The 15,550-nt window shown below is 34.9% G+C and overlaps 1 protein-coding gene across 6 annotated transcripts in view; it reads right to left on the minus strand.

Moving 5' to 3' along the window:
- Positions 1-15,550, minus strand: part of KIF20B (kinesin family member 20B) — an 81,395-nt gene that overhangs the window by 13,067 nt on the left and 52,778 nt on the right. For all 6 annotated transcript variants that reach the window (XM_078077395.1, XM_078077394.1, XM_078077393.1 and 3 more), the window contains exons 21-26: positions 15,284-15,403; positions 12,894-12,954; positions 7,205-7,330; positions 6,410-6,537; positions 4,844-4,999; positions 5-181 (exon numbers count right to left, since the gene is read on the minus strand). In XM_078077395.1, the coding sequence (XP_077933521.1) occupies positions 5-181; positions 4,844-4,999; positions 6,410-6,537; positions 7,205-7,330; positions 12,894-12,954; positions 15,284-15,403 (768 nt within the window). The remainder of the gene's footprint in view (positions 1-4; positions 182-4,843; positions 5,000-6,409; positions 6,538-7,204; positions 7,331-12,893; positions 12,955-15,283; positions 15,404-15,550) is intronic.

Consider the following 15,550-nt stretch of genomic DNA (forward strand, 5'->3'; position numbering starts at 1 on the left):
TCACTGTTTCAGGAGGCTCCAATGTGATCTTTTTTAATTGTTCAATTTCATTATCTTTCTGTATATTACTGGAGATCAGTTCCTTCAGCTGTATTTCTAAAGCTGCAACCAGTTGATCCCGTTCTTCTCGCCACTTCTGAAGGTTCTCATCTTTCTCTGCCAGTTGTGCTGTAAGTATTTCCTAACCAGAAAATAAAGAAAACGTTATGAAACGTTTTCTTGCAGAATTTTTTGAAATTTTTACTAGAAATAACACACTATGAATAAGACATGTAACAAATTACATAGTTTAGGCTAAAGTATTTACTTGTAAAACAAAATACACAATGCCTTTATATGTTTACTGTCCACATGCTGTATTTATCCCTATCCCACCTCACTCCAAAAATCAGCTTATTGGTCACTTCTTTCAATAAGCAATTATGAGAAGGAAAAAAAAGAAGCAATTATGGTTTTTAAACTAATACTAGCATTTCCCCCAATATTTTGGAAATGAGAGGGTAAAATTACAGTCAAACAAATGACAAAACTAATAGCAACAAACAACAGAGAATTGAAAATTTGAAATACCATTTTCAGTGAGTTCAAAAACCATGAAATAGTGGTGAATTAAATAAAATATGCATAAGACCTAAACATGTGAAGCCACAAAACACTGCTGAAAGAAAATTAAAACACATCAGTAAATGGAGAGATAATTTGTGCTCAATGATCAAAAGACTCCATATTGTTAAGACGTCAGTTTTCCTTAAATAGATCTATAGAGTCAAAGCAATCTCAATCAAAATCCAGGCAGGCCAGAGTGTACGTGTGTGGAAATGGGAAAGTTCACTATAAAAGTTATATGAAAATGCAAACGATCTAGGATAGTCAAAATTATGTTGAAAATGAAGAACAAAGTAGGAACAAACACACTCATTTCAAGCCTACTATAACAATCAAGACAATGTGATACTGGTATGAACAGAGATCAGTGGAACAGAAAAGAAGGTCCACAAGTGCATGGTCAATTCACATTCTACAATAACACCAAAGTAATTCAATGGAGGAAAGGACAGTCTTTTCAACAAAGAATGTTGGAACAAAAGAAGACATCCAAATGGCCAACAGACACATGAAAAAGTGCTCAACATTGCTCGGCATCAGGGAAATCCAAATCAAAACCTCAGTGAGATACCACCTCACACCAGTCAGAATGGCTAAAATTAACAAGTCAGGAAACGACAGATGGCGGGGATGCAATGAAAGAGGAAACCTCCTACACTGTTGGTGGGAATGCAAGCTGGTGCAACCACTCTGGAAAACAATATGGAGGTGCCTCAAAAAGTTGAAAATAGAGCTACCATACGATCCAGCAATTGCACTACTGGGTATTTACCACAAAGATACAAATGTAGGGAGCCGAAGGGGTACGTGCACCCCGATGTTTATAGCAACAATGTCCACAATAGCCAAACTGTGGAAAGAGCCAAGATGTCCATCGACAGATGAATGGATAAAGAAGACGTGGTGTGTGTGTATATATATATATATATATATATATATATATATATATATATATATATAATGGAATACTACGCAGCCATCAAAAGGAATGAGATCTTGCCATTTGCAATTATGTGGATGGAACTGGAGGGTGTTATGCTGAGCGAAGTAAGTCAATCAGAGAAAGATATGTATCATATGACCTCACTGATATGAGGAATTCTTAATCTCAGGAAATAAACTGAGGGTTGCTGGAGTGGTGGGCAGTGGGAGGGATGGGGTGACTGGGTGATAGACACTGGGGAGGGTATGTGCTATGGTGAGCGCTGTGAATTGTGCAAGACTGTTAAATCTCAGATCTGTACCTCTGAAACAAATAATGCAATATATGTTAAGAAAAAAAAGAAGAAGAAGAAGATAGCAGGAGGGGAAGAATGAAGGGGGGGAAATCGGAGGGGGACACGAACCATGAGAGACGATGGACTCTGAAAAACAAACTGAGGGTTCTAGAGGGGAGGGGAGTGGGAGGATGGGTTAGCCTGGTGATAGGTATTAAAGAGGGCATGTTCTGCATGGGGCACTGGGTGTTATGCAAAAACAATGAATCATGGAACACTACATCAAAAACTAATGATGTAATGTATGGTGATTAACATAACAATAAAAAAATTAAAAAAAAAAAGAATGTTGGAACAACAGCCAAATGGGAAAAAAAAAAAAAAAATGAACCCCAATCCTAATCTCATACCACATACGAAAATTAATCCTTGGACAAAAGTGGCACAGCAGTGAGAAAGTTTTTTTTTCAATAAATACTACCAGGAGAATCAGTAATCCACATTAAAAAAAAATTAGTCTTGATGCCTAACTCACTCCAACACAAAACTCAATACTAGGATCAAAATATGAAAGGTAAAACCCAAACAGGAAATAGTATAAGAGAACATCTTCATGTATTTGGGGTTAATAAAGGAGATGATTGGGAAAATGAACTAAAGTAAATTTAAGAACTCATATTCATAAAAAGGCATTAAGAGAATAAAAAGTAAACTAGAGATTGAAAAAAGGTACTTGCAACACATGACAGAGGGCTCCTATCCAGAAAGTGTAAGAAGCTCCTACATATCAACTAGAAAAAGCCAGACAGTCCAATAGGAAAAAGGTAAGGGGCCCTATAATCTTCAACCTCATTAGTACTCAGGGAAAAGCACATAAAAACCATAAAAAATGACCAACACCACCATGTATTTGGGAATATACAGCAACTCCAATACTAAGTAGAGTATAAATGGGTACAACTACTCTGAAAACCAATCTGACATTCTATCAGAGTTCCACACATGCATACCCTATCATCCAACATTTCTATTCTTGGCTAACAATGCAAGAAAAATGCATGCACATGTGACTGAGAGAAATGTATAAAAATGTTTATAGGAGAATTACACATAATAGCTCAAAGCAGAAAATAATTCACATATCTTCAACATTAAAATGAATAGGCCGTGGTATATTCATACACTGCAATATTCAGCAATGAAAATGGACTAATTCCAGCTACATGTGACATGAATAATTCTCACAAACATAATGCTGAAAGAAACCAGGTAAAACAAATGCATCCCGCATAATTCCATTTACATAAAATTCAAAGCTGCCCAAAACTAAAGTACAACATTAAAAGACAGAATAGTTATTACCACTGGGAAAGAAATAGAAGAGGAGCCCCCCGGGGGGGCTGGTAATGTTCTATTTCTTGAACTGGGTGGTACTTAAGTGGATGTTGACTTTACAACAGTTCACTGAACTATTGTTTGTTTTTTATTTACTGTGATTTACTGTGTTAAATGTGACAATTTTACAAATTAACAATTTATACCTTAATATGGCAGACACATACATCCTAGGTATGACTGCAAAGAAATAGATGGGAGAAAGAAGGAAGCTAGCTCTCTTTAGGATTAAAAACTTAAAGTAGGTTTTGGGGCACCTGGGTGCCTCAGTCAGTTAAGCTTCCAATCATTGTACTATGTTACCTAAGATGCTAACATCAGGAGAAGTTAGTGGTAAGTATACAGGAACTCTGAATTAGTTTTGCAACTTTTCTGTAAATAAAATGATTTCAAAATAAGAAGGTAAAATTGTTTTTAAAAATCAGTGGGAAAATCACCCTTAACTTACTGAAAATTAACATCCTGGTTTTACAAGGAAGCTTAGCTATTATCTGTAAAATTCTGTCATAAACAAACAACAAACAAAAATACCAGCAATGACAATGTGATACTGCCAGGTTACTACTATTTTAAGGAGAAAATCAGCTTTTCATTTACAGATAGTGTCAATGTGTTTTGCAACAGTTTCCTAAAACCAACAATACCTTTTAACTTCTTTTTTTCTGTTGGCAACATGAGGTGTCAGACTAAGCAGTCAATTAAAACAGGAGGGGAAAAACAAGCTAAGATAGAATTGCTGTAAGAGCTCCAGCTAGTCAGGGGCACCTGGGTGGCTCAGTCGGTTAAGCATCTGCCTTTGGCACAGGTCATGATCCCAGGGTCCCGGGATCGAGCCCCACATCTGGCTCCCTGCTCAGCAGGGAGCCTGCTTTCTCCCTCTGCCTGCCTGCCTACTTGTGATCTCTCTCTCTGTCTCTGTCAAATAAATAAATAAAATGTTAAAAAAAAAAAAAAAAGAGCTACAGCTAGTCAAGATAAAACTGAAGGTTATTTCTACCTATCATCTTTAAGAAACTATTTAGTTGACTTTTTTTTTTTTAAGATTTTATTTATTTATTTTAGAGAGGGAGCACAAGCAGGGGGAGGGGCAGAGGGAGAGGGAGAGAGAATCTCAAGCAGACTCCATGCTGAGTGCAGAGCCCAAAAGCAGGGCTTGATCTCACGACCAAGATCATGACCTGAGCCAAAACCAAGAGTCAGACGCTCAACAGAGCCACCCAGGCACCCATAATTGACTTTTTAAAAGTCCTGATAAAATCAGCTTATGAGATAACATATACACACCATGTTAATAGAATCTACAGTTCACAATGCAAAATTTTATAATATGGTAGAGATCACCCTGTAGCAATCAAAAGGAAGAGATGTTTAAGTTCTGTATCTAGAAACTGAGATGTAATTAGGCATTTTCCCAACTTGCTAAATGGATTGAAAAAAGTTAAAGTAAGATAAGTGAACTTCAAAATTGGGACAGAAAAGTCATCTTATAAATAGACAAATAGGCTGCCTTTTAAAAGAGCAAGAACATCAGGCAACCATGTAAAGACTGGTAAGAATCCCAGGGATAAACTTAACAAACGAAAGCTGGTGAAATACATCAAAGATAAAGTATAATTGTTACCAACCACTTCATTTTGTTGTTTTAAACAACGCTCTCTGTCTTCAGCATATTTTTTCATCTCTTTGTTTCGGAGATTCTCAGCTTCTTTTGCCTGAGTGATAAGCATCATTTTTTCTTCTAGCCATTTCTTTCTATCAGCTTTATATTTATGTTCGGATTCCTATGTATATAAAAATAATACAAGTAACTATCACATGCTTAAATAATACTTAACTAATAGTCGACAAATTTATTTTTAGAACATATTCATATAACCCATCACTTTTTCACCTTTTTGAAAATTAAAAATAAGTGTTTTTCCTTAAACAATGATAAGATCAAAGTTTATTTCAGATTATAAAATGAACACTGGTTTCCTTTTCTAAATGGACTTTCTTTTATAAACCTTATTTTGCTATGAAGTCCATTTAAGGACTCTCTTTCATCAGTGACCTTAAGAACAAATAAACAACTTCTATTTCTAAAAGAGTTACAAAGACCCAAGTCTTTCTAAATGCCAGAAAAGAAAAAGCCTTGGTTTGTGATGGTCATTTCTAACTGTATGGTTTCAAAAATAAAATATTCCTGGGTATATGGGATGCCAAGTAAAAAATAACTTGTGCAACAGGACATTCATGAATCTGAGGAACACTGGGAATGGCTAGACTGAGAATACAGCTGATCGGTAATTTCCATTCCAGAATTACAAAGTTTATAATCTATGTGATTACATCGTTTGAGCAGAACATAAAATAAACCAGTACTCCTTAATATGAACATTCCCAATATAGGTAATACTTTTTCATAAATAATGGAGTATTTACTTTGTTCTAGCTGCTTTGGGATTTTCCCAGTAGAAAGGGTAAATTCTAGAATATATAATTAATAGTTAACAAAAGAAAGTACTTTTTATTTGTTCAGTATCTGATTACATATAGCATGAATTTAAGAAAATAATTTAGATGCAGCCAACTTTTTAAAATCACTATTATGCTTTCTTCAATCTCAAAACTAGTTCCTTCTAATAAAATGTATAAAATTTTAAGTGGTATTTGGTAAACCCCATTAAAAAAAATTTCCTCCATACACTGTATTCTATATAGTATTTAGAATTGAACATGGAAAAAATATAAATGCAAAACAGAATATTCTTTATATAACACAGTTTCAAATATATTCCAGTGTCCAGATAGACAACTGTATTCCTTTCCAACTTCATAACTTAAAATTAAAATGATTATATACAAAATAATCTCCCTAAGTCTTCTTTTTCACAGCAGTAATCGAGGACTAAGAAGTTTAAGGAGTAGAAAAATAGGTAGAAACACATAAGAAGCAGTGATTTAAGAATTAAATATATAGAATAGAAAAAAGAAGACCCAACCACTGTATTTTCATTGGCACTAGTGGTGGTTTGTATGTTGGGAATTTCCGCCCCATGTCATTTCAATGTATACTGAAAAATTATACCTATATGTTAGCATTTCCCAAGTAGTATTTCACCCATATCTAAATTAATTATAAAATATTTGCTGAATTCTCCTCTCATGAGAAATACCATGGCTAGATACATACATACATCAAATCGTACCTGTAACTCATCCTGAAGCTTACTGAGCTTTTCACTAAGTACATCGGTGTTATCCTCAAGTTCTTTATTTGACCTTTGATTACTTTTGGCTTCCAGATCATTGCATTTTTCCTTCCATTTTTCCAATTCTAATTTGAAAACATAAAATTATTTTTTAAAGCACATGCAAAAGTTATACCATATAGAGATACATACGGCATGAGATACAGACAAGAATCAGTAGAGCCCAGAAGAAAAACAGAAACACAGATAGAACTGAGATAATTCCAAGGGCTGCACTTTTAAGAGTTCTTACGAAATTCTTAGAGAACAGTAAGTACAAGGACCTCTCAGGAACCCACTGAATAGTGTTCAGAGTATACAGTATAAACATCTCAATCTTAATTATATAGGAAACCTCACAGGGTTCTCAAAAATAAAAAAAACTGTGATGGTATTCTGAAGGATGGAATCAGAGTATTTACCAAGATAAACATACAAGATGATACTAAGAAGCTGGACAGAGCTGTAACTCAGCTGAAAATTTATTTTTAACGTCTGGGAAACATTGCAAGTTATCATCCAGTTATTATGAAAGTATTCTTATTCCTTCTTTACTACATACAATTTTACTTAGATAAAACAATTTTCATCACATTGGAAAATGTCAAGTTAATAGGACATTCCAAAAACACACCAATATGTTTTCACTATGAATTATTATAAATACTAATCAACTTTTAAAAAGGAAAGAAATCTAGGGAAATACAGAAAATGGCAAGTAGGTCTGGAGATATTTAAGCAGTCGTGTTTTACCTGTGGCCAGTCTTTCAGCTTCCTCTAACTTAGCCTCAAGCACTCGATCCTGTTCCACCTGAGTTTGTTCCTGTTCTTCCAGGGTCATTCGCATGTCTTCAATTATTTTCTCTTTAACATTTAGATCTAAAAATTTGGGGAGAACATTTGAGAAACTACTAACATCTACATCCAGATACCCAATTTTTCTGAGTTCTTCTAAAATTAAAATACACTTTTATTGACCAGAATAGAATCTGAGTCCTATGCAGACAGAAGCTTTGTCTTGTTCACTGCAGCACGTTGATGCCTAGAACAGCACTGGCAGATATGAAGCACCAAGTAAGTATCTGACGTACAGATAGATACCTGAATGATTGCAAGAATGGATGGATGGATGGAAAAAACCAATCTCTTCGGATAAAATTAATGATTTTTTATAATATTAAACTATTAATACTAATAAATGCAAATCTTGGGATTTAGAAAAAATGTTACTTGGCAAAACATTTATTTTCAGTGTTAATATTCTCAAACCAAAAGTAAAACATTTACCTCCTAAAAGCAAAAAGGGCTCAATCCCAATTTGACTTTTTTTTTTTTAAATCTCAAGTAATTATGTTTTCTACAAAAATTTCCAAAGCCAAAAATCTACTTCTATTATTTTTAAAACCAGCTCTTCAGGAATGACTGTGCTACTAGCCTTACCAAAATTGTCTCTGGCCCTTAAAAACTGATGACAATAATGACTTATAAACAGTTCCATTTTAATGCTGCTAGAAAGAGGTAAAAAGGAAAGATTACTTTGTTGCCTCTGGTGATGGCCATGTTTGTAGCAGGGCACATTTTAGACACTTCACCAAAACTATTACTGATGTCAGAGGTAATAACCCTATAAATGTAGTTCAACCTCAGGTCACTAAACATTAAAAATAACAAAAATCCCAAAAAATGCCTCCCTGAAGGTGCACATAAATAGCAAACTTAAAAAAACAACAAAGACAAAGTCATTAAAACAATAAGAAAAAATTATATGAGTAATTTTCAGTATTTCTGTCTTTTTATATAAGCTGCCAGGAATGCTAATAAAAGAGAATTCCTCCTAGGATTAAAGGAGTCGTTATTATTATCTAAACTCTTTCTTTCAAAAAGCATGATTACAAATATATTCAGATTATACAATTAATAAAAGTTTATTCAAAGAAAATCCCTTCCCTCTTCCACCCTATATTTTGCTTTAAACTAAAAGGCTAGAAAAAGGTTTAAGTATCTAGTTATCAATTAGGAAAGTTCAAAAAAAAAAAAATTAGGAAAGTTCCACGACACCAATGATAATTTCACTAATGACTATCCACCTACTATCTGAAAGGTAGGTGTAGTTAAAAAAAAAAAAGAGAGAAAGAGAAAATTATTTATCACTTACTGCCTCCAATAATTTACATTTCATTTCAGAAAATAATCAGAAATATGCAACGAATAAAACAGAAAAGTAAAACTATATTTGCAGAGGGGCGCCTGGGTGGCTCAGTCGTTAAGCGTCTGCCTTCGGCTCAGGTCATGATCCCGGGGTCCTGGGATCGAGCCCCACATCGGGCTCCTGCTCAGTGGGGAGCCTGCTTCTCCCTCTCCCACTCCCCCTGTTTGTGTTCCCTCTATTGCTGTCTCTCTCTGTCAAATAAATAAATTTTAAAAAATTAAAAAAAAAAAAACAAACAAAAAAAAACTATATTTGCAGATGACTTGATACTTTATGTAAGGAAAAAAGAAAGAAAACCTTATTAGAGTTCATAAACTAGTTCAGCTAAGTTTACAAGATACAAGATAAATATAATTAAATATATTGTATTTCTATATACTAGCAATTAACAATTCAAAAAATGGTATTAAGTAAACAATTCCATTTTTAACAGCATTACAAAGAATTAAATATTTAGAAATAAATTAACAAAAGATGTGCAAAATTTATACACTAAAAAGTAAAAAGAAAAACACTGAAAGGAATAAAAGGCTTAGCTAAATGTAAAGATATTCCATGATTAATATTGTTTGTCGGCAATTTCCCCAAACATATCCTCAGATTTAACACAATCTCCATTAAAATTCCAACTGGCTTTTTCGCAGAAAATGACGAGCTGGTCCTAAAATTCATGTGGAAATGCAATGAGCCCAAAATAGCCAAAATAATGTTGCCAAAGAAGAGCAAAAGTGGGAAAATCCACACTTCCCAATTTCAGAACTTACTATAAAGCTATAGTAACAATATAGTGTGGTACTGGCAATCAAAGTCCAGAAATCAACCTTTACATTAATGGTCAACTGATTTTCAACAAAGGTGCAAAGACAGTGAATGCAGTAAGAGAAAGTACAGTCTCTTCAAAAAATGGTACTGTGACAGCTGATTCTCCATATATAAAAAATTAAGTTAGACACCTACCTCACACAATATACAAAATTATACTCAAGTGGATTAACTCCAAATGAATCAAAGATCTAAATATAAGAGCTAAAATTATAAAACTCTTAGAAAAAAACCTAGATGACTTTGGATTAAGCAATAGTTTCTTAGGCATGATACCTAAAATACAATCGATCAAAACAGATAAATTGGACTTCGTCAAAATTAAAAACTTTTATGCACCAAAGGACACAATCAAGGAAGTGGAAAACAACCCTCAGAATAGGAGAGAGCATTTGCAAATCTATCTGATAAGCCATGTATCCAGAATACATAAAGAACTCTTACAACTCCATAATAAAAAGAGAAATAACCCAACTGAAACATGGGCAAAGGACTTCAATATCTCCAAAGATATATAAATGGCCTATAGCACAAGACAAGATGCTCAATATCATTAGTCATTAGGGAAATGCAAATCAAAACCACAATGACATACCAGTTTATGCCCACCAGTATGTTAGGTTAAATAGTGTCTCCCAAAATACATGTCCATCCACTATGAATATGACCTTATTTAGAAATAGGATACTTGCAAATATAATCAAGTTAAGAATAAGGTCACCTAGATTAGAGTGGGCCCTAAATCCAATATGACTGGTCTCCTTATAAGAAGAGGGAAATCTGGGCAGAGACCCATAGGGAGAAGACACCAATACACACACACCTAAAAGAAAAATGGCCATGTTAAAACAGAGACAAACTGGAGTTATGCTGCCATAAGCCAAGGAATACAAAGGATTGCCATCAACCACTAAAAATTAGAAGAGACAAGGAAGATTCTTCCCCAGAACCTTCAAAACAAGCACAGCCTGCCCTATCAATACCTTTATTTCTGATTTCTAGCTTTCAGGTCTGTATGAGAATAAACTTCCCTTGTCTTAAGCACCAAGTTTGTGGTACTTTGTTACAGCAGCCCTAGGAAACTAATATAGATACTATGACTTTTTAACACGTGTTAAACAAGTGTTGGCAACATGTGGAAACACTAGAGCCTTCATCTACTACTGGTAAGAATGTAAAATGGTATAGCCACTGTGGGAAAAGTTCAACAGAGAACTATCATAGGACCCAATAGTCCCACTCCTGGATCCTCAAGAGAACTGAAAACATATGTTCACCCAAAAATTTGTACACAAATAGTCATAAAAGCCAAAAAGTAGAAACAATCCAAATGTCTATTGACTGATACATAAATAAAATGTGGCATAGTCATTACAATGGAATATTATTCAGCCATAAAAAGTACTGATACATGCTACAGTACAGATGAAACTTGAAAACATAATGCTAAGTGAAAGAAGTCAGACACCAAAGGCCATATATTGTATGCACCCACTTAGATGAAATGTCTGCAACAGGCAAATCCAGAGACAGAAGCAGATTAGTGGCTGACAGGGACTGAGGAGTGACAGCTAATGGGTACAAGATTTCTTTTTGGGGTGATGAAAATGTCTCGGAATTAGATAGTGGTAGTGATTGTACAACCTTGTGAATACACTAAGACGCACCAAACTCTACACTTTCAAAAGTAATAATTATGTACTGTATCTCAATTTTTAAAAAAATTTATACTAAGATATCTAAGTAAAAGGCATTCAGTGTTTAAATAGAAATATAGAAGCCGAACTAAAAATGCACTTTTTTGTTTGTTGGGGAATGCCTCAAGCACAGCTGAAATCATAGGAGCAAATGGACTCTCCAGTGAGAAAACAAAGAGAAAAAAGAAGATGACGCCTTAATCAGGAAAGTTGCCAAAGTAGCTGAGGTTCATTCTGAGAGACAGGCAGTAACTGGTACAGAAGAGATCACAACAGCTGAGAAAAGTTTCAAAGGAGGGGAAGCTACATATTACCATTTTATTTAGAAAAAATATACTCACACACAGTAAATACTACATAAAAAATGAAAATGAGGAAAAGGAAGAGGGTGAACAATTATGTCAAAATAATGTAAAAAGTAAAGGAAAGGAGGGATTGCAAAAAGCTAACAGATTTGAAAATATGTAGGTTAAGTGACTTGGGAGGAAGTTTCAAGAGCATGGAGAAGATGGAAGTCAGATTAAAGTGGTCAAAATGGACCTATGCCACAGTTCTTGGTATTTGGCAAAGAGAGGAAAAATTAAAATATGATAGAAACTATATCCTGGTCCAAGGGCATGCTTTTTCAAAATAGCTAAGATCTGTTCACATTTGCCAACAATGACAAAGGAGCCAAAGAAAAGAAAACCCCTAAAAAGATTATGGAAATAGGAAATGTTAAGGGACAAAAGCCAAAAGAAAGGCAAGAGAAAATAGGACAGTGTGCAGAGATACACACACACACACACACACAGTCAAGTTATTGATCCAAGTAAATCCCACAAATGTCCAAGTCATCTAAACAAGTAATAATCTGGTCGTCCTACCCCTTTCTTTTTAGTTGGCCAAGTACAAATAGCAAAAATTAGTGAAGAGAATCTGAAACTTAAGAGTAAAACAGACCTAGATTCAAATCCCAGCTCTACTACTCACACAACCAAGATATTAAGGGGTGAGTGAGGGGGAGGAGAGGAATGTGCATATTATGAACAGAAAGATATATGTATCATTTACAAAGGTAATTTTATATTTCAAATTTAAAAATCAATAAAATTTGAGTAAAAAAAGCATAATTCAGCACATAAGATCTGAAGTTAAAGTATTTAATGGTTTTTAAAAACTTTAAATATGTTTTACTTGACATATATTCTTACATGATTTTGTCTAGAAATCTATTCCATTCATTGTGACCAATGTAACTGACTATTTTTCACAAAATCTTGGCCATTACTTAGAAATCAATCTTTCTTTAACTTGAGTATTTCTTAATGTTTTATTTTTCTAAGAATAAACTTTATGTTGGGGCACCTGGGTGGCTCAGTTGGTTAAGCGTCTGCCTTCAGCTCAGGTCATGACCCCAGGGTCCTGGAAGAGGCCCGCATGGAACTTCCTGCTCAGCGAGGAGTCTGCTTGTCCCGCTGACCCTCCCCCTGTCTCATGCTCTCTCTCACTCTCTCAAATAAATAAATAAAATCTTTAAAAAAAAAAAAAAAAAGAATAAACTTTATGTTGACGAGTCACTCATTAGAATCAATGCTTTTCCCTTTTGATAAAGTTACATCTTATGTTGACCTTACTTTACAGTTTTCAAAGGAAAATGCTAACTCAATTGTTATTGCAACTACCTATTATTCTGCAGTTATTTTAGTACTGGAAGTAGAGGTTTGTTCCTGACCTTTGCACACTCTCTCATACTGTTGTATAGTTTCTTCCACGTTCTGATTACTTAACTGCTCCTGCAAGATGAAAGAACATGAATTAAATGCAAATGTAACTAAAATGCACAGCAATATTTACTAGTGGGACTTGAAAACAGGGTTCAATGTTGGGTCTGAAATCTCTCTCCTACAAGGTTGACTACTAGTCTCCTGCTTCCAAGTTTCTTTAGCCTTGGAGAAAAGGGCAAGGGGAAAAACAAAACTTGATACCTTTAATCTCCCTCAAAGTTACTGCCCAGTCATGTTATTTACTCAATGTTTTAAGCTACCATGTTCTCTTACACACCAGAAAAAGCAGAAATGAGGAAATGGAGGCTCACTATGCATTTAACATAGGAGGAACAAGGAAAGCCATAAAAAAAGTTCCTTATCAATACACTTACAGGGCAGAAAAAATAGGGTCCTCCATCCCCTCTATGTAGAAAGTAGCTGGGGAGTTCGAAAAAAAGTAACAGGAACCACAAGAGGCAAGAGTAAATTATGGGTACTGGAAATCTTCCAATTCTAGTTTTAACCTATCAGGTAATCCAATCTTCACTCCCTAGCTCATTTAACATCAACACTATCTCCTTATTTTCAACTCTTAGAATGAAAATCATTACAGAACCTGGAAATCTCAGAAATCTATTATGAAAGTATAGACTGCTTTATTAAATTCATTTAAAAATTAAAATCATGTGTTTACACCTGAATATTCATTAGTTTGCTTCGTTCAAAAGCCAACATGCAAAGAATACAACAAATTCATTTTTTAATTGTTGCCAAATCCATTTAATTGATGTCAAGCAAAATATAACCACTTATAAAGGGATTCTGCTTTTTAAGTATCCTTTCGAAAAATAATTTTTTATAAGACATGAGCTTCATCTTCTTTTTACTTTTTTCTCTTTTTTAAGATTTTATTTATTTATTTGACAGCGAGAGAGGGAACACAAGCAGGGGGAGTGGGAGAGGGAAAAGCAGGCTTCCTGCCGAGCAGGGAGCCCGATGTGGGGCTCGATCCCAGGATCCTGGGATCATGACCTGAGCTGAAGGCAGATGCTTAATGACTGAGACACCCAGGTGCCGCTTCTTTCTACTTTTATTTTGAAATTATTTTAGATTTACAGAAGAGTTGCAAAGATAGCAGACATACCCTGCATAAGCTCCACGTAGCTTCCCCTAATGTTAACTCTTATATTACCACAGTACATTGATTTAAAACTCGAGAAACACTGGACCGAAAAATGAGCAGTTGAGTGTCCGTGCTCTATTATTTAAAATATGGAAATAATCATCTTTGTATGAAAAAAAGGAAATTAGCACTGCTATAATAATATTAACAATACTACAGACTGTATTTGGATTTCACCAGTTTTTCCAGCGATATCCTTTTTTGCTTCTAGGATCCCATACAGGATACAAGACTGCATTTAGTAATCCTGTCCCCTTAGTCTCCTCCAATCTGTGAGAAGTCCTTGGTAGTCCCTTTCTTTAATGACCTTGACACTTTTTACTGGTCAGGTATTGTGTACAAACATCCTCAGTTTGGATTTGTCTGATGTTGTCTCATGATTAGACTGAAGTTATGGATTTGGGGGAGAAATACCACATAAGAGATGAGCCTTTCTGGTCACATCAAATCAGGAAGCGCATGGTATCAATATGACTTACTACTGGTGATGCTATTCTTGAACACCTGGCTAAGGTGGTTTCTGCCAGGTTTCTCTACTGTAAAGATACTAATTTTTCCTTTCCATACTCTATTCATTAGAAGCAAATCACTATGGCCTTATTTAATTTTAAGTAATTAATTTTTAGATTCCAGAAATAGTCAAAAGAGAATTTGTTATAAAGAACTGATAACACTGAGGTGCCTGGGTGGCTCAGTCAGTTAAGTGTCTGACTCTCGATTTTGGCTCAGGTCATGATCTCAGGATCATGAGATCAAGCCCAGCATCGGGCTCCGTGCTCAGTGGGGAGTCTGCTTGAGATTCTCTCTCTCCCCGTCCCTCTGTACCCTCCTCCCACTCACACACTCTCTCTCTCAAATTAATGAATAAAATCTTTAAAAAGAAAAAAAGAACTGGGACGCCTGGGTGGCTCAGTTGGTTAAGCGTCTGCCTTCAGCTCAGGTCATGATCCCAGGATCCTGGGATCAAGCCTCACATAGGGTTCCCTGCTCAACAGAGAGCCTGCTTCTCCCTCTCCCTCTGCCTGCCACCTTCCCTGCTTGTGTGCGCTCTGTCAAATAAATAAATAAAATCTAAAAAAAAATTTACAAAAAGAAAAAACTGATACATTTAAGTAGACACTAAAATATACCAACAGAATCTACTTAAACTATTTTTAAAAGCAAGACTGTTACCTTGAGTTGTTGAATGGTTCGCTGTTTCATATCTATTTCCTGAGAACACTGGTTTTTCTTTTTCTCCAGTTCATTAATTTTAATCCTCAGTAATTTCTCCTCATCACGCATTACAGATACCTAAAAAGTAATGTTTGTAAAACAAATTAAGTATTTTTTAAATACTAATATTTTTTGGTTGTTTAAAATTCATGGCCAGAGGTTCAAAGATTCATATCCGTCAAAACCCATTAGAGGGGTGCCTGGGTGGATCAGTGAGTTAAACAT

This window comes from Halichoerus grypus, chromosome 7 (assembly GCF_964656455.1).
Source record: "Halichoerus grypus chromosome 7, mHalGry1.hap1.1, whole genome shotgun sequence".
Taxonomy (NCBI): Eukaryota; Metazoa; Chordata; class Mammalia; order Carnivora; family Phocidae; genus Halichoerus; species Halichoerus grypus.